Raw genomic sequence first — 20,705 nt, forward strand, 5'->3', positions numbered from 1 at the left:
GATGTTCACCATTTGCTATTGTGTTTATTTACCATCTGTAGTGTTTCTTCTTTGATGAAATGCCTATACAAATCTTTTGCTCATGTTTATTCATTTGTTTTATTACTGAGTTGTGAAAATTGTTTATAGATTCTGGATATAAGTCCTTTGTCAGACATGTGTTTTGAAATATTTTTCTCCCAGTCTGTGATTTGTCTTTTCTTTTGCTTAACAGTGTCTTTCAAGGAAGTGTTTAACTTTGATGAATTTTTACTTTCTTATGTTCACACTACATAAATATATTATCTCTTCAAGAATTATATTTTAAAACTATCTTTAAAGATAAAAAAGAAAAAAGTGAGAGTGGTTTAACAGCCTAAGAGCACATTTTACTAAAATAAATACCTAAGTATTTAAGTGAAAATGAAAAAGAAAAAATAAATTGGACCTTGAAAAACTGAAAGAGGAGTGCCTGGGTGGCTCAGTTGGTTGAACATCCAGCTCTTGATTTTGGCTCAGGTCATGATCTCAGGGTTGTAAAATTAAGCCTCAAGTTGGGCTCCATGATCAGTGGGAGATTCTCCCTCCCACTCCCTCTGCCCCACCCCACTCATGCTCGGTTTCTTTCTTGCTCTCGCAAATAAATAAATATTTTAAATGAAAACTGAAAGAATTACAACAGGAAGAAGAAAAAGCACTTTAAGTAAAAAGAACACTGTGTACAATGCAAAATGGTAGGAAAGTACTGTGTGTGTGCTAGGGAAAGTGATAAGGCTGGAGCAAATGGTGAGAGGAAATAATGGAAAAGGAGGTTGGAATCAGGTTAAGTAAGGATGGCCTTGAATGTCATACTAAGGTGTTTCGTTTATAACATGCAGCGAAATGGAATTCATCAAAAAATTTTAAGTAGGAAAGGGACATGAGTGAGAAAGTGCTTAAGATGCTTACTCTTCTGGAGGTAAAAAGAAGAGACTGGAAGGAGGACTTAGGGAAACCAAGGAGGAAACTCTTAATAATCCCAATGAGAAGCCTCAAGACTACTACAAAGACAGAGCTGTGTGAATATGAAGGAGAGGATGAATGTCAGAAACAAAATGAGCTCCCAGGAGACTAAATCTACCAGGAGCAGGGAGAGACTGTAAGCATGAACCCAGGCCTATTGCTAACCAAAGGTAGGGACTCTGGAAAGGGACAGGAAGCATAGAGAACTATGTAATATAGCCCCCAGTGGAAGTAAGAAAATAGTTGAAGTTGTGGAATTGTAACAGAAAAATACTCTTTTTAAATTAACATAAAATGTATTATTTGTTTTAGGGGTACAGGTCTGTGAATCATCAGTCTTACACAATTCACAGCTCTCACCATAGCACATACCCTCCCCAATTTCTACCACCCAGCCACCCCATCCCTCCCACCTCCCTCCACTCCAGGAACCCTCAGTTTGTTTTCTGAGATTAAGAGTCTCTTATGGTTTTTCTCCCTCTATGGTTTCTTGTTTCATTTTTCCCTCCCTTCCCTTATGATCCTCTCTTGTTTCTCAAATTACACATATCAGTAAGATCATATAATTGTCTTTTTCTGATTGACTTATTTCACTTAGCATAATACCCTCTAGTATATCCACATCCTTGCAAATGGCAAGATTTTATTTTTTGATGGCTGCATAATATTCCAGCGTGTGTGCACACACGCGCATGCACACATACACAAGTATATGTGTGTGTATGTATGTATGTATGTATGTACACACCATATAACCACATGGATAAAGAAGATGTGATATACACATATATATATTTATATATATATAAAAATTTACATCTTTAAATTTATTTTTTATTTTTTTAAGATTTTATTTATTTATTTGACAGAGATCACAAGTAGGCAGAGAGGCAGGCAGAGAGAGAGGAGGAAGCAGACTCCCTGCTGAGCAGAGAGCCCGACGTGGGGCTCGATCCCAGGACCCTGGGATCATGACCTGAACTGAAGGCAGAGGCTTTAACCCACTGAGCCACCCAGGCGCCCCCCCAAAATTTACATCTTTAAAATCAATTTTTAAAATTATGTTATGTTTTGAGGGGGTTTCTTTGTGGTGATGAAATAGTTTGGTAGCTTGATTGTGGTGTAGGGTGTACGAATCTACACATGGGAAAAAGTTTCATATACTCCCCTCCCTCAGGAAAAATTACATATAAAAATATATTAAACGCTGACTCAGTCCTGCACTTGAGTTAGTAATAGTAAGCCAGTATCTATTTCCTAGCTTTAACAATATACTATGGTTATGTAAGATATTATCACTGGGGGAAACTAGATGGAAGCCACATGATAACTGTACTATTTTCCAATAGCTCCCTGAATCTGCTTTATGCTCCAAAACAAGTACTGTCAGGTTGGCAGAAGACAGACTTATTCGTGCAAAATTCAGAATGGAGGTTATATCTAGAGCTGCAATGACCAATATAATAGCAACCTAAATCTAAATGAAATTTAAAACAGTCCCTCATTTCCTCTGGTCACATTTCAAGTGCTCAATAGCCCATGTAGCTAGTGACTACCATATGAGTAGGGGTACAGAACATTTCTTTCTTTTTTTTTTAGATTTTATTTATTTATTTGACACACAGAGAGAGATCACAAGTAGGCAGAGAGGCAGGCAGAGAGAGAGGGGAAAGCAGGCTCCCTGCTGAGCAGAGAGCCCGATGCAGGGCTCAAGCCCAGGATCCTGAGATCATGACCTGAGCCTAAGGCAGAGGCTTAACCCACTGAGCCTCCCAGGCACCCAGACATTTCTATCCTTACAGTAACTTCAATTAGACAGTGCTGCTTGAGGAAGAAGAGGGAATGAAATATATAGTGGTAATGAGCTATTTCTTAACCTAGATAGAGGCCACAGATGTTTTACAGTCTTCCTTAAAATTTTTATATGTGTTTTTTACACTCTTCTGGAATACATAATACAGCAATACAAAATAAAAATATTGATTTTTGCAGATAACATGATGGCATACCTAGACAATTCAAGTGACTCAATTTAAGTTTCTTACAAGGAATAAATAAACAAAATTGTACAATATGAAACAAATCTACAAAGGCAACTTTGATTTTATATTAATGGAGCAATATGAAAAAAGGATTTCAATCATAATCATGATCTGAAAAAGTTTAAAATTAATTTTACCTGAGATTTAAGAGATTTAAAGAAAATTATGAAAATCCTACTGAAATTCTATAAGGTGATATATAAAAAAAAGGGAAAGATCATTCCTTACACAGTCTGAATTATGTTCAACCACAATAACATTCTCTCAACTCTCTTCTATCACTCTTCCATAGTGCTAACCTGATCCTTACCCAGGTTAAACCCAACTCTCACACTAATGTGCACTTCTAAATAAACAGTTTAAGGTGTTTAGAGAAAAACAAACTGTACTGACAATCTCACCTTATATTACCATAATACTCAAATGAGTTTTCAGCCCAGGTCAGCAATCTATTTTCTGAATCTAGTTCACCTCTCCCTCTCCATGGTAACTATTTCGCTTGTCCTCTTCCATCTTCAACCTCCAGCACCATTCTGCACTCTCAGCAAAAGGCCTTACCTTCTCTAAGAGAATAAAAGCCATGAGAGAACTTCAACTTTCCACTACCAAATCTAAATGCTTACCTATATCTGTGTCCATTTACTCGGCCTTTTCTCAGTTACAATGGAAGGAGTGTTCTTGTTCTTAGAGAATGAGCTAACCTCATCATTTGTGCTCAGGTTCCTTTCCTTGGCTATGCAAGAATGTGGCTCCTAGAATTTTTCCTTCTCTGTCTACATTATCATTTTTTTCACATCTCCTGGAGTATTACCATCAGTACACAAGCATGCTGCAATAACTGCCATTAAAAAAAAAAATGAGGGCACCTGGGTGGCTCAGTGGGTTAAGCCTCTGCATTTGGCTCATATCATCATCTCAGGGTCCTGGGATCAAGGCCCACATTGGGCTCTCTGCTCAGCAGAGAGCCTGCTTTACCCTTTCTCTCTGCCTGCTTCTCTGCCTACTTGTGATCTCTCTCTCTCTCTCTCTCTGTCAAATAAATAAATAAATAATCTTTTAAAAAATAAATAAATAAATGAGAAGGAAGGAATAAATTAAGGAAGGATTTTATTACTTCCCTTTCAACTACGTCCCTGTTTTACCAGTCTTCTTCTTCTTCTTTTTTTTTTTTAAGATTTTATTCACTTATTTGACAGAGAGATCACAAGTAGGCAGAGAGGCAGACAGAGGGGAGGGGGGAGGCAGGTCCCCCACTGGGCAGAGAGCCCAATGTGGGGCCCAATCCCAGGACCCCAGGACTATGACCTGAGCCAAAGGCAGAGGCCGAACCCATTAAGCCACCCAGGCGCCCTTACCAGTCTTTAAAATAAAACATCTCTCAGAGTTGGTTAATCATCCAACTGTTAATTTCGGCTCAGGTCATGATCTCAAGGTCATGGGATTGTGCCTTTTGTTGGGCTCTGTGCTCAGCATGGAGTCTGCTTGTCCTTCTTCCCTCTGTTCCTTCCCCCTCAGACACTCTTTCTCTAAAATAAATAAATAAAATCTAAAATAAAATAAAAACAGCTCTCGGGGCACGCTGGGTGGTGCGGTCCATTGAGCATCTGTTCAAATACTTTTCTTTCTTGTTTCACCAGTACTTGTCTCTCTGCCTTCAGATTTTCTCAGTGTCAAGTAGTCAAAGCTTATCTACTTGGGACCCCCAAAACCAGGTACTCTCGCACCCCTGTGCCCTGACTACACCCCCACCCCCAATCAAATTATTCTTAAATTTCTATTATTTCCAGTCCTGATTTCTCTTTTGAGCTACATATTATTGTATCAAATCACCTTCTTGTTGTATTTCCATCTGGAATCTAAGAAGCATCTCAAACTTAACTTCTAGAAAATAGAACCTCATTTTTCCCTTATCAAATCCACTGTTCATCCTTCTTCCCCATCATGGTTAAAGGCATGACCATTAGTTCAGGACAAAAATTTAAAAGTCAATCCTGACTCTTCTTTTTTCTTGACATCTGATATTAACAAATCCAAAAGGAAGCATCATTCAGTCTATCTTTAAAATATATCCTAAATATGACCATTTCTCACCACCTTCATTAGAGCTCCCTAATGCCCTAGATCTCAGTCACTATCAATGACCATTGGACTAACAAATTTAGCCTTCTCACTTGTAACTTTCTGATTCCACTCTTGCTCTTGCTCTCAATAGTCTCTTCTTCACAGCCAGAGTGACTTTAAAAAAACAACAACACATGTTCTAAAACTCGAAAAACTGTTACTTAGAACAGAAACAGGATTCCAGAAATATATTCAAATATAACAAACTACAAAGAACCTAAGTTCTTTTCTGCAAGACTGCTAATTTACAGAAGAATACTGATAGAACTGAAGATAGGCTCCTTACAATTTCTAGGCACTGAAATTCTCCTAAGGCTATGTCTTAAATATAATCTACTTCTGTATATAATTCCATTATATAATTAGCTTATTGACAGATCATGTACCAGATTATACAACAACCCCGCTCAAAATTTTCCAAAGGCTTCCTATCATATTTAGAATAAAATCTCTTTGTAAAATTGTATACAATCTAGGGCCAACCAACCTCTTATACCTTATCTCTTGCCACTGAACTCCTCATCATGCTATGCTGTGTTGTGCTATACCCACGGTGGCCTCCCTGCTTTTTCTCAAACACACCAAACTTACTATACCTTTAGGGCCTTTGAATTTGCTATTCCCTTTGCCTGGAACACTCTCTTTCAAGATATTCACATGGCCCACTCTCACACTTAATTCAACTCTCAACTCAATACCTCCTCAGAGAAGTCTTTTTAAACTATTACTTCTAAAATAGTCTCCTTTTTTTCTTCTTTGGTACTAACATAGTCTCTTATTCTCACTGCCCATCACTCTGTCAATACACTGTTTTGTGTTTATTCATAGCATATACCACTACCTAAAATTATGTGTTTATTTGTTTTTTAATCTGTCTTCTCCAAAAAAATATAACCTCCATAAGAGCCTCATTTTGGTCTGCTTATTCACCACTATAGTCCTAGCACCTAGATCCATGCCTCACACAGATTATGTGCTCATCAAATATATGTTATGTGTGAGAATAAACAATAACCTGTAACAGTCTAAAAATTCAAAAAGAATGATATCTGGAAAAGAAATGGGATTCCAGAAATATATTCAAATCTAGCAAGCTATATAGAACCTAAATTCTTTACCTGCTTTGCTATGTATTAATGCAAGATTTTCACTAGAATCAAAAAGATTATCTTGTAATTTTTAAGGCACCTCAATTCTCATGTGCCTATATTCTAAATACAATTTACATTTACATATATAACTCCATTATTATATATTTAGCTCATTCAAAATCAGTATTTTAGCTTTTGTGCAACTTAATTTGCTAGGAAATGAAAATCACAATCAGTACCAAGTTAAAACAAAACTAAAAGGTAAAAAGGAGACAGAAGAACTGAACTATAGGTTATGACAATATAATGAGTTCTACTGACCTGATCCCCAGTAAAATTGGTGAAAATTATTTTAAAAAACTAAAGCTCCTGGAAATGGTCCTTAGGGCAAATAACAAATAAACATCTATTCAAGAAAAGTGAAAATTCTATGATACTTGAACCAAAACTATTCCCTCCCTCCTCTCTTCCAGAGCAGAGAACGTGGCTCTACTCCAGACTATCGCCACCATGGACACAGGACCCCCTTATTTCCCAGTTCTGAGCTGGAGGGCTTTCTTCCCATAGAAACAGGACTTCAGCATTTCTGAGGTTCTTCCAGATCTCTACCTTGGGTGTATGTTGACAATCCTGGGAGCCCAAGAGCCCTTCCCCGTGGCTCAGGAGACAGTGCTTCCCTGACAGGACAAACTCAGAGATCTCCACTTACTGCCCTGTCTCAGCTCCTAAAGAGTAAAGATGTCATTCAGAAGCTACCACAGTTCTCCGCCCAACTTTAGAGCCTTGGCTCAGAGATTTTGCCTGGGGGCAGGAGAAAGGCCATTAAAAAAGACCACCTGTTAATCTCTTCCCACAGGAGTTTATCTTGTTTGCAACAGTAACATTTAAACTTAAAACATTTCTCAAAAATAGGGAAGGTTGTGGTATAGGGAGTTGGGAGGAGATTTGCTTACAGATCTAATGAAGATAAAGCCTGGACTACAGGCTGGCCAGGTAAGAGAGAACCAGGGGAATAAGACTTCTAGAAGGCCTCTTGAGGTCAGAAATATCCAAACTCTAACCTTAGAAATTAGATAAGATTAGTTTGTCAAGCCCCTGCCCGGAATTTATACCCCAGGGTACTATTATAAACAACAAAGCAATCAGCCAGCAATTAGTGGAGCTGAAAACCTGGGTGTAGTCAGGGAAAAGTGTAGAGGAGAGCTCCACCAGTACAAGAGTCATTCCAGGGTGACTATAGGCAGACTGGCCCAGGAGCAACAATAGAGACTTAATATTCTGTGCTGGGGAAAGGGAGGGAAGGGTCACAGGGGGAACAGCCTTCACAGAAACAAATCCAGTTCAGCCCCTAAACAAATAAACAAGCAAATAACAATAACAAAGCACTGGAAAGGAGGACCGGTATCTAAAACAGCTATATTATCTAAAATGTCCAGTCTCCAACAAAAAAATTATAAGGAATCAAAGAAACAGGAAAGTATGACCCATACATTTGGGGGTGGGAGAAGCAACAGAAACCACCTGTGACAGTGACTAGATGTCAGATTTAAGAGGAAAGATTTCAAACTAGCCATTATAAGTATGTTTACAGAACAAAAGGAGAGCTTGATTAAAGACAGAAGGAAAGCATGACGACAACATCATGTCAAATAGAGAGTATCAATAAAGAAAAAAAATGTTCATTCTCAAATAGAGAATATCAACAATGAGAAAAAATATTTCCAAATGGAAATTCTGGATATGAAATGTACAAAACGAAAATAGAATTGTAGGATATAGAAAGAACCTCAGACTGCAAAAAAGACCCTTGAGCCTAAAGGGCCAATGTATGTTCTTCTCCAAATCCATTCTTCCAACTCTGTGTCTGATGTCCTTTTTTTTTTTTCTTTTTTAAAAGATTGTATTTATTTATTCGACTGAGAGAAAGCGAGAAAGGACAAGTAGGGGGAGTAGCAGACAGAGAGGGAGAAGCAGGCTCCCCATTGAGCAGGTAAGCCTGATGCAGGGCTGGATCTCAAGATCCTGGGATCATGACCTGAAACAAAGTCGGATGCTTAACCAAGCCACCCAGCTGCCCCTAATGTACTTTTTTTTTTAAAGCCACAACTTTCAATAATAAAATTAATTAAAAAAATTAAATAAAATCTATATGCTACTTCTTGGATGACATCCATTCTATACATAATTCATATTTCTTTTTTAACAAAGTGATATTATAAATAATAGGTTAATTCTCAAATTTAATAATAATATGAAAAATCTTACTGGTCTGACGTCACCACAGGAATTGGTAAATTGTCGAGCCAAGCCAAAATCAAGCATGTAACATTTCCTACATGTACTAGGAAAGCGACCCATGGCGAAGTTTGACTAGAAAAGCAAAGAAGGAAAATATACATATTCTTATAATACTAAATCCTTACATATATCCTTCCTATATTTTAATTCTTCTATTTAAACTCTATATAATACATATGTCTCAAACACACTATTCTAATCCATGATATTTACTGGATATTAATACATAATCTTGTTGTGTATTCTATTAATGCCTAGGAGCAGGTAACTTTGAGGAACAAAGAATTAAGTGATGGTACAAAGTTACCTACAACAACACTGACTTAAGTGGAACTCTATGTTCCTTGAAATTCTGGTCTAAGTCAACTTTAAAGACAGCCCAATTCTTCCTTTTTAAAATGGGAGGAACTAGGAGTGAGCAAAATTGAATACACAGCTAAAAATTTAAATGAATTTCCTATAAGCATCATAAAGCTGAATTTCACTAAGCATAAAAATTAAAATTCAATTTAAGGAAGCATTTCAAAACAGACTTACATGAAATACACTTTGCATTCTTCCCTTAAAAAATAAATGTAATGTTAAATGAGCACAAATTTGCAAAGATGGTATGTAAAAAGAGAATTTATAAAGGAAAAAGCAAAACTGCTACAAAATTTTTAGCTTTTATTTTAAAATAGTGTTCTACTTAGGGAGTTTTCAGATGAAAATGGAAAGTCTTCAGTCACCATGCTTCTAAAGTAGTGACATTTAGTTTGGCATAGAATTGAGAACAAGAGAAATCTATATTACATTAAGCCTGACTCTACTAATGTTAATTTTAGTTGGCATTTTCATGTAAACTATTTAATTTTAGAAATCATGTAGCAACAGATGGATGTAATTTTCAACTGCACTAACCAACACATGATATATTTATAGTAAATATAGTATATCAGAAATGGATCATTTCCCCTTGTGAGCAATAAAAAAACAAAGAAGGAAAAATAAATGCATATTTCAGTTATGGAAATGACAATTTCTAAGAAAAAACAGAATAGAAAAAAATACTATATATTGCCACTGTAGCACTCAGAAGAAAAAATAAGGTCTTTCATAATTGATGGTTCCTTATAAGTACAATTTGTCACTTGAGAAATATTTCAGAGAACACAATGAATATAAAAGCCACATATGTCTGTACCCCTGGGGATAAAAATATATTATATGTTTATAAAAAATAAAATTAAAAAAAAAAAAGCCACATATGTATATATTTTTACACAGTATCAGGAAAAAGAAATCTAAAGAATGACTTCCAATTTAGGTGTAAGGCTAAGTAACTAGGAATGTTAATGCACATAATAATAATAGTCAAGCATTATTAATTTTTACTTTGGCTGCGAGCAACATTTTCATTGTATGAAAAAAGCTCCTGAATGTTAAATTGTAGTTTGTAATTAGAATTTTTTTTAAAAATTAAGAGGCAAGTTACATTTTGCTTCTAATTACAGAATTAAAATATTACCTTGTATTTAATAATAGAAAGAAAATACAGAAAGCTGCATTCATAATTTATTGTGCCCCTTCATTAGATTAAGAGTACAAAGCAAACTCATTCTGTGCTCTGACTTGAAAAGGCCTCTTACCGGTTTGATGTCTCGGTGCAAGAATCCCACAGAATGGATGCTCTCAATAGACTCGAGAATCTGTCTACCCAACCGAAGAGTAGTGCTAATGGTGAATGTGCCCCGGGACTGGCTACGGCGTAGATCTGCCAGATTCCGACCCTGTGTAAACCAAATAAACACTTTCACATATGGTACTATGTTATAAAAGAAGAGCGGGAAGTTATTCATTTACCATTAAAAATGTTTTGACAGGGGAACCTGGGTAACTCAGTTGGTTGAACATCCAAGTCTTGGTTTCAACTCAGGTCATGGTCTTGGGGTTGTGGGATGGGAGCCCTGAGCAGCGTGGAACCCACACTCAGCGGAGCCTCTGCTTGGGATTCTTTCTCTCCCTCTACTCCTCCCCCCCGACTCATCCTCTCTCTCAAATAAATAAATCTTTAAAAAAAAGTTTTGACAGAAAGAGCAAGGATTCTACCCAAATCGTGACCCTCTCATTCAAGAGAAGAGATTCCATTAAGGTAATATATGAATGTTTCAAAGAAATTTAAGAATAACCAGAAGTTTTTGAACTTATTATGTTTTTGAGTCATCATGTTTCCGTCTTTCATGCCATAACAAAATATAGTCTTGATTATTTGAAAATATAGAAAACATATGTACCCAGAGCAATAATTCCAAATATAAAAAAGTGATAATCTACAATAATGAGTTTTACAATCCCATGAGTAGCTAATAACTTATGAGCATTCCAATCATTTTTTTCTCAAAAATCAGTATTTTGATTTCCAAAAATATACCTAAGAAATACTGGAACTTTATTTGTAAACAACTTCCACCATTATAAAAGCTTTTGAAGGAAAATCAATTAATTTGATTTATGACAGTAGTAATGATTCTAAAATTTCAAATCAGTTATTTTTTAATTTCTTTAAAAATTTAATTAATTTATTTATTTGTCAGAGAGAAGAAAGAGCACACAAGCAGGGGGAGCAGGCAGAGGGAGAAGCAGGCTCCCCCCTGAGCAAGGAACCCGATCTAGGACTTGATTCCAGGACCCCAGGATCATGACCTGAGCCGAAGGTAGATGCTTATTCAATGAGCCACCCAGGTGTCCCTAAAATTTCACATCTTTTAAAATGTAAACTAAGGTATCAATTAACAAAATCCAAAAAGATAAAATATAAGGCTAGAAGGAGTATGGGGAAAAGTTATTAACATGGTAAATACATGCAGGTTTTATTCACCTAATTAAAATTAAAAACTTCACAGTATAAATTAAATAAAAGTAGTTATTATTTGTTACAAAGAAAAACTGAAAACAATCTACATATCTATCAATAAATGAAAGGTTAAATAAATTATGGTACACTCATCTTACTGACTGGTACACAGCCACTGGGAAGGAGGGGGATTCTTATTCATAACATAGAATGAATATTATTGAATGAAAAAAAAAAAAAACAAATGGATTTTTCCCTAAGTAATTCTATAAATTTAACATGATCCCAATAAAAATACAAGTGGATTTTACTACTAAAAATGTGAAGTGAACCTAAAAGAAAATAATATAATGAACCCTCATATAACTACTCATCACCAAGAATTAACAATTATCAATTCATAACCAATATTGTTTCACCGGTTTGTTACCTACTCCCCCAAACCCTTGCAATGCACACCCTTTTCCTTCCCACACATATATATGCTGGATTATTTTCATGTAAATCCCAATATCATTTCATCTACATATATTTAAAAGTGTGTAAGAGCAAAGAGATAAAAATAAATTGTCAGCAACCCTACTGTCACAAATTTGAACTAGAAATATCTACTTTCTCTTTTAAAAAATGTGTATCCTGAACCCATCCACTTGAAATGAATTTAAAACAATGTTCAACCCAATTACGAGAGATACCCATAGCCTCTAGGGTTTGTGGTCTCTAAATACCATTTCCCACGAAGAGGAATCAGGGCTTACTGGAGAAATGGCTGATTCTAGCTCTGAAGCATGAAACAGAATGAGCTTGGAACATGATATTGGACGAGAAAGTAAGGATGCTATCAAAGACTGCTACAGTCTGGTCTTACCAAAATGAATCAGAATCCAACTTGAAAGAAGCCCTATTGGTCAAAGATAGAGCAATTTGAACATTAAAAACAACTGCAATAATTGAGAAATATAAAAGATGTGAAATCCATGAACTCATATTTTTTTAAAAAGACAGAGCTCATCAGTCCTCTTTGGAAAATATTAGGGAACCAACTTGTTATTTTGAGAACTAGTAAATGAAAGAAAAGAAACAAGTACAAATCCTGCCCTTCCTATATAAAAATTTATCTCAGGTAACCTAATAGTTGAGGGAGTGCTTTTTTTGAAGAAGAATTCCAGCTATTAATTAAGGAAAACTGATAGAATTAGAATCATACACCTGCAACCCCACCGAAGTAATGGATCTAGGCAATGATTACTAATCGGTTGATAAAACCTAGAAGAAAAACTACTGGGAGCTTTAAAAAGGATGCATCAGGCTGACTGTCCCTGAATCTCAAGGATCAATCCTAAGAATATTAAAAAGAGACAACCCAGGGGCGCCTGGGTGGCTCAGTTGGTTAAGCTGCTGCCTTCGGCTCAGGTGATAATCCCAGGACCCTGGGATCAAGTCCCGCATCGGGCTCCTTGCTCAGTGGGGAGCCTGCTTCTCTCTCTGCCTCTGCCTGCCGCTCTGCCTGCTTGTGCTCTCCCTCTCTCTCTCTGACAAATAAATAAATAAAATCTTAAAAAAAAAAAAAAAAAAAAAAAGAGACAACCCAGACATTGCCTAGGGATGGCATGCAAGAGGAAGCATACCACTCACCTCTGAAGTACTCTGGCTAATTAAAACAAAGATCTAATCACCAGTTTACAGAAAATACAGAGGATAGAACAACATGTTAAATAAGGAGGGAGATAATCAGCAAACTCCAGAATATGTGAACTTCATGACAAGCGACATCATTTTTGTCGATGACAATATGAACAAAAACAAAAAACTGTAAAAAAAAGAAATAGAGGGAACCTAGAGAGTAAAGAAGGTTTAAGAATTATATCCACCACGGGGCACCTGGGTGGCTCAGTGGGTTAAGCTGCTGCCTTCGGCTCAGGTCATGATCCCAGGTCCTGGGTTCAAGCCCCGCGTCGGGCTTTCTGCTCGGCAGGGAGCCTGCTTCCTCCTCTCTCTCTGCCTGCCTCTCTGCCTACTTGTGATTTCTCTCTGTCAAATAAATAAATAAAAATCTTTAAAAAAAAAAAAGAATTATATCCACCAAATGCAACATGTGGAACCCTCTGTGAAACCAGATTTAAGTAATCCAAATATTAAAAAAAAAATAAAATAAAAGATATACAATAAGGAAATCTGAAGATTATCTTGATATTTAATGCTATTATTAAGGAATTACTGTGTACTGTGATTAAGAGGAGAAAAAGAGTCTCTGACTCTTAGGAATACATATTCATGTATTTCCAGATAAAATATGCTTCCATTTTGCTTTGAAATAATTTGGGGAGGGAGAGGAGAGGAAGAATACACCAGGAACAAAATGGGCCATGTACTGATAACTACTGAAGCTGGGTGATGAGTACAAGGGTGTTCATTATACTATTTTATTTTTGTTTATGTTTAATTTTTTTCACAATAAGAAAAAGTTTTAAATATAAGGCAGCTCTGATGTTAGGAAATCCAGATCTACATCTGTATGATTATAAGATTCAAAAATTTTTTTGCCCCTCCCTAGGTGATAACGCTTTTTCACAAAATATCACACTTTGGCTATATGAAAGCTGCTCATGTAAAGCCTCAATGATGAAAGGAAATTTCACGAGACTCTTCCCAGATGTTGCAGGTAGAAATGAAAAAAGAAGCACAAATTCTCAAACCCATAAGATTTCAAGACCCAGATTTTAAGAGCCTCCCAGGTGCCCCAGTCCTTAAAATTTTTAAGGCAGATATTCTACAACTGAATCACCAAGAGGAAAAGAGTATTAAAGAATAATAAATTTAGGGGGCGCCTGGGTGGCTCACTCAGTGGAGCATACAACTCTTGATTCTGGCTCAGGTCATGATCTCAGGATCATGAGATCGAGCCTGCATCAAGCTCTGTCCTGAGCATGGACCTACTTAAGATTCTCTTTCAATCTCTCCTTCTGCCCCTCCTGCCCTCCATATCCAAAAGAATTTAGGATTTTTAGAAGAAATTAAAAGTGGCAGTGAGAAGCTGACTATGTAAATTTTATCACAATATACAAGGGGAAACATAGTAGTTATCTTCAATATGTCATGTAAGACAGAGTACCCTCTAACAATTATATTAGATTTACTCTAAATCAAGTCAATCATAACTGTACAGATGCATGGCTAATGGTGGATAATTTTCTTATGAACAGGAAAAAATACAGCATGAAAGTCAATTGGAAAGGTTCTTGGATAAATCCAGAGGAGCCTGCCAAAGGCCACAAAGGCCATCGTTATCTGATCTACACTGGTCTCCTTAGTTTTCCGTAACTTTTTCTGAATTTCTTTCCTCTGCTGCCCCAACCCAACTCCACTCTCCATCTAGGAAACAGAACTATGTTAATGAATGAAAAAAGAAAAAGGAATGCATTTCTCCTATGTATCAAGTAATGCTTAAATTTTCAAGCAGTCAAAGTTGGTTCTTGAGCACATAAATTAAAAACTAGAGGTAACAAGAAGTAACAAAGAGAGGAAGGGAGAGGGACCCGGCAAGATTCCTATCCAACAATCCATGTGGGGATTGAAAAACTGCAATGGTGATAATCAATGGATAGCTGACAAGAACAACCCTTCCAGAGGGAAAAATGAAACAAGATGAAACCAGAGAGGGAGACAAAGGATAAGAGACTCTTAACCTGAGAGGAAACAAACTGAGGGTTGCTGGAGGGGAGGGGGTTGGAAGGGATGGGGTGGCTGGGTGATGGACATTGCATAGGGTATGTGCTATGGTGAGTGCGGTGAATTGTGTAAGACTGAGGATTCACAGACCTGTACCCTTGAAACAAATAATATATTATACGTTAGTTTAAAAAATAGCAAAAAAAAAAAAAAAAAAGAACCCTTCCATCTTTGGGAAAATCTATGTCAAATCTGTTTATTTATTTATTTTTTAAAGATTTTATTTATTTATTTGACAGAGAGATCACAAGCAGGCAGAGAGGCAGGCAGAGAGAGAGGAGGAAGCAGGCTCCCCGCTGAGCAGAGAGCCCGATTCGGGGCTTGATCCCAGGACCCTGAGATCATGACCTGAGCCGAAGGCAGTGGCTTAACCCACTGAGCCACCCAGGCGCCCCTCAAATCTGTTTAAATGAAATTCCATCTGCATAATATAAAACATTCTGAGGTGATACCAAGAATTCTATTTTATTCATATCTACTGAAATTAGGTACTTTGATCAAAACTGAAATATTTTAAGATACATTTCCAAGTAACCTACCTGCAACTGCATGACCACATAGTTGAATCGATCATTCCTCCCACAGCCAATAAATCTACAAACGTGGTCTTTCCCTGGATAAAAGAAAGAAAGAAAGACAGAAAACAGTGGAAAAGGTTATGCTATGGTTTCTCTTCTAAATAATTAATAATTTGCTTTTCTGTATAGTATTTTATAATTGAATATAAAGGACCTGTCTTATGAACCTTAAAAATAGGAAATCTGTATTATTCAAATTTTCTATCCAACTCCCCCTAGACCCTACATTGCTCTGTGTGTAGTCAAACACATGTTTATTGAATGAATAAATAAGTGAATGAGGAAATAAATGAATGATAATTTATTTATGAAGTAAAGAATTAAAAGGTCATTTCAGGTCAACTTGCCCGTATATTATACGTATGAAAACGGAGAAGAGCAATAAATAAGAACTCTGTTAGGAATATAAATCCTGGGAGATACAAATATTATATTTATAATATAAATTTATTGTATAAATATAAATCCTGAAATATATATATAAATATAATATAAATTTATTTTATAAGTATAAATCCTGAATTTCAGATATGGTCTGCCATTCACCAATATATGACTTCAGTCCCTTAATCACTTAATCTTTCTGGGCCTCAATGATCTGGATTAGTTTAGTGTTTTTCAACCTGGGTTTTACCTATGAAATCCAAGGAGGTGCTGACTAGGGTGCAGAGGAAAGCAGAGGTGGAACAGGTAGAAATCCAGAGTCTGCCCTGATTCAACAAAAGCAAACAAAGGTCTTAGGAAAGGATTAAGACTGGTGGGCTCCAGGGCAAGAAGAGGGCATTTTGTCTGGAGCATAGTGAATAAAGGGAGAACAGCATGAGGAGATGCTGGAGAAGCAAGAGACATGAGGCCCTGAAAGGTCTTAGACTCTATAACAAGGAAAGTGAGCCACATGGAGAAGTCAGTTTATCTCAGCCCCAGCTACGTATCGAAATCATCTTGGAAAATTTTGAAAATTCCTGCACTCTTTAGTGATTCAGAATTGGTGGGGGAAAATACAGGTTGGAGCTTTTCAAAAGTTCTCTAAGTGATCCAAAAGCAGATGGGCCATGGATGGATATATGATCTATTGGATCTATTGCTGGGTAAAGAGAAGCATCTACAAGACTTTAAGATGAGGAAAAACACACTTAAAACATTGTACTTTAGAACACTGCTATGGTGGCAATGACAGACCACACAGAGGTCAACTCTAAAGGCAGAAAGGTCACTCTGGGAACAGTTACAATATCCCAAGAGAGAATAGGGCTTAATAGTATAGGAGAGATGGAAAAAATAAGATAAATATGAGAGATACCAAAGACAGTTCTGACTAGAAACTGGTACAATTAAATGGTAAGTTTTACCAAAATAAGAGAATATATAGTAGGTGGTATAGGCTGTAAGGGATATTAGAATGTCGAGTTTAAGGACAACCTGGTGAAATTAGCAGACAATTGTAATTTTAAGCCTGCTGCAAGGCAAAAAGCTGAGCTGTAGAAATACACTGGGGAACCATAAGTTCATGGAAGATAGATAGAACTACACACACAGATGGAAAACTACCAAGTTGGAAAAATATAAAGAATGACAAGAAAATTAATCTAAGAACTGAATTTTAGAAAATGAAACATTTAGAGCATGGGAAAAAATAAAAGAATACATGAAGGGAATCAAGTAATAGCCAGAAAGGTATGAGGAAACTATGAGAAAGAGGTATTATAGACATACAACGAGAAGAAGCATTTTGGCTAATGGCAAATGCTATAGAAAGGCTGAAAGAGTTGGTTAATATAAAAATTAGGAAGTCACTAGTGAGTAGAAAGGGCGACAGCCAGTCTTCAATGGAATAAAGTATGACTCAACCACGAGGCAGTGAGGGTAATCTTTAAGAAGTTTGCCTGTAAAGTGAGCAAGTCATATGCCAAGAGCAGGAAGGGCAAGATTTAGTGAATGAATGAGAAATACATCTCAAAATTAAAACAAAAACAAAAACAAGGGGCACCTGGGTGGCTCAGTGGGTTAAGCCACTGTCTTCGGCACGGGTCATGATCTCGGGGTCCTGGGATCGAGTCCCACATTGGGCTCTCTGCTCGGCAGGGAGCCTGCTTCCCTCTCTCTCTCTCTCTCTCTGCCTGTTTCTCTGCCTACTTGTGATCTCTCTCTGTCAAATAAATAAATAAAATCTTTAAAAACAAAAACAAAAACAAAAACTTTCTACTGACGGACTTAAAATACAAATGCAATCCAGACTTATTTTAGATAATAATTCAACTTCTTTTACACTATTCACTCTTTCTCTGTGGTTTTGCTGGAAAGGGTTGGAACTCACAAAAAATATGTTCAATGGGAGCAATAATTCCCAATGTGTACAATGCATGTGCATCACTTTACATGTATTTTATAAATATTTGCAAAACTGTGTCTGTCATCTAGTAAACTGCAGTAAGAATGAAAGGATGAAATGACGGCCAATTAGCAACTTACTCTTTCCCTCAGCTTCAAAGGAACAATTTAAAAATCATTTATGAAGTATTTTATTCCTATTATCCATTAAAAATTCCACCTTCCTAGCATATAACATTTAAATGATGGATGTCTATTACAAAGACATTTCAACCATCTAAAAACAAAAGGCCATACTGTATTTAATGCTTCTCAGAATGTTCTTTCAAAAATATCTTTATGGTACATAACACCAAAATACTATTTATCTCTTGATAGTGAAAACATCCTACTTATATATTTAAAAAAAAATCAAATAAACTGTAGATCCTTGACTGATAAACAAAATACAAAGTCAGTAGCAAACTCTTTAGGATTCACCAACACATCTTCATTGATATAGGTTAGAGCTTAATGAGTTCTTAACTCATACTTTTTAGCAGAGTGTACTACTGTTCTTATATTTTAGATACATGCAATTAGTGAAAATCCTTGGTTCAATAATATGTACAAATTTTTAGAAGCATGAAGAAACTACATTTAACTGGAACAGTAATTCTTCACCACCACTTAAAGTATTAAAAATAACTATTGTAATAACTAGTACAAACTGAGATATCACTCCACGAGTACAGGGACCGTATCTATCTTGTTCTGGTGACTAGCACAGCATCTGTCAATTAGTGAAATGCCCAATTAGTATCTGTGAATAAACAAATTAATATAAATAATGATAGCTAGTAAAACATACATAATATGCAAGCATATTGTGCCAGGCATTATATTAAGTGCTTTACATGCATTTAATCTTCACACCTTAAGTATTATTATTTTCCCCATTTTTCAGATGTGAAGAATTCAGCAAAATAATCTCTAAAAATGAAGGGAGCAGGGTAAGTTATACTTGAAGAGAGTGTTAATAATTCAAAATCATTGCTGTGGAGAAAGAGAAACACAAAGGGAAAGAGAATCAGCTTGCTAAACCCAGACTATATCAGAAGAGACCTAATAAACTGTCATTAGTTAAGAGTCCTGAGGAGAATCCAGATACCAGAACTACAGCAATCTTTATGATAAGTCAGGCAGTCTCCTAGGTCAAATCTTTTTTTTTTTAAAGATTTTATTTATTTATTTGACAGACAGTGATCACAAGTAGGCAGAGAGGCAGAGAGAGAGAGGAGGAAGCAGGCTCCCCGCGGAGCAGAGAGCCCGATGTGGGGCTCAATCCCAGGACCCTGGGATCATGACCTGAGCCAAAGGCAGAGGCTTTAACCCACTGAGCCACCCAGGCGCCCCTCCTAGGTCAAATCTAGTTTGTAAGCAAACAAACAAACAAACAAAAAAAAACAAGACAGTCCCACACTATGCACTGCTAGGCATGATTATGATTCCACGTTCACAAAAATAGTTATTCAACTTCATGCACAATAAGATTAGAGGAGAGGTCCAGAAATATTACAGAAACCACTCAAAGTCCCTAGATAAACCATTTTATAAAGTTTTAAGAACTCCCAGTATAAAAGACATGCAAATAGTCCTTTTTTAGAAGATTTTATTTTAGGACACCTGAGCGGCTCAGTCCGTTAAGTGCCTGCCTTCACCTCAGGTCATGATCCCAGGGTCCTGGGATGGAGCCCTGCATCAGGTTTCCTGCTCAGCCTGGGAGTCTGCTTCTCCCTCTCTGTCTGCCCCTCCCTCACATTCATGTCCACGTGCTCTCTGTCTCTCTCACTCTCAAATAAATGAATAAAATCTTTAAAAATAAATAAATAAAAGATTTTATTTTCAAGTAATCTCTCCATCCAACTCTGAGATCAAGATTTGCACACTCTACCAACTGAGCTAACCAAGTGCCCCCATGACATCTAAATAATCTTAATGTCACTCTAGGACAGGAGTGATGTCAAACCCACACCAATCCTCATTTTATTCTTACTTAATAACCTCCCATACATTCTCATTAAAGGCACCAGAATATGATAGATATATAAATTTAATTTCAGCATCATTAGACTACACTGTCTTTGCTTGTCTGACCCCTAGACTGTAACTACTCCTAGGGTAGGGGCTCTAGTACCCAGCTCTGCACAGGGTACACACTAACTAAACAATGAGTAAGTTTTTTACAATACCTTTATTGGAACATTATTAATGTACCACTAAATTCACCCATTTAAAGTGTAATTCAATTGTTTTTAGTATATTCACAGTTGTACAACCACCACCATAATCAACATTAGAACATTTTCAACAGCCCTACCCCACCCCACCAAAAAACCCATACTTATTAGTTGTCACTTCCACTTCCCCCTGCAACTCCCCCAACCCCATGAGAGTCAGTCTCACTAAACTACTTTCTATCTCTACAGACCTGACTATTCTGGACATTTCACATAAATGGAATCATACAAATAAGTAGTTTTTGTGACTGGTTTCTTGTACCTAGCATAATGTGTTCAAAACTCATCCGTGTCGTAGCACGTATCAATATTTCACTTCTTTTCATTGTCAATAATATCCATTATGTAGCTATGCTTAATCTTATATAGTTATTAATATGTTTAATCTTAAGCAGTCCATAGGAACTGCTAGACTGTTGTCCAAA

The 20,705-nt window shown here is 36.5% G+C and overlaps 1 protein-coding gene across 5 annotated transcripts in view; it reads right to left on the reverse strand.

The window, feature by feature from the left end:
- TTBK2 (tau tubulin kinase 2) overlaps positions 1-20,705 on the reverse strand; it is a 164,225-nt gene that overhangs the window by 67,456 nt on the left and 76,064 nt on the right. For 3 of the 5 annotated variants that reach the window (XM_047738246.1, XM_047738247.1, XM_047738248.1), the window contains 3 exons: positions 15,635-15,708; positions 10,162-10,302; positions 8,501-8,605 (listed from right to left, as the gene is read on the reverse strand). In XM_047738246.1, coding sequence (XP_047594202.1) covers positions 8,501-8,605; positions 10,162-10,302; positions 15,635-15,708 — 320 coding nt within the window. The remainder of the gene's footprint in view (positions 1-8,500; positions 8,606-10,161; positions 10,303-15,634; positions 15,709-20,705) is intronic. The other 2 variants (XM_047738250.1, XM_047738249.1) reach the window with 1 other exon arrangement.

Source organism: Lutra lutra, chromosome 7 (genome assembly GCF_902655055.1).
Source record: "Lutra lutra chromosome 7, mLutLut1.2, whole genome shotgun sequence".
NCBI classification, from domain to species: domain Eukaryota; kingdom Metazoa; phylum Chordata; class Mammalia; order Carnivora; family Mustelidae; genus Lutra; species Lutra lutra.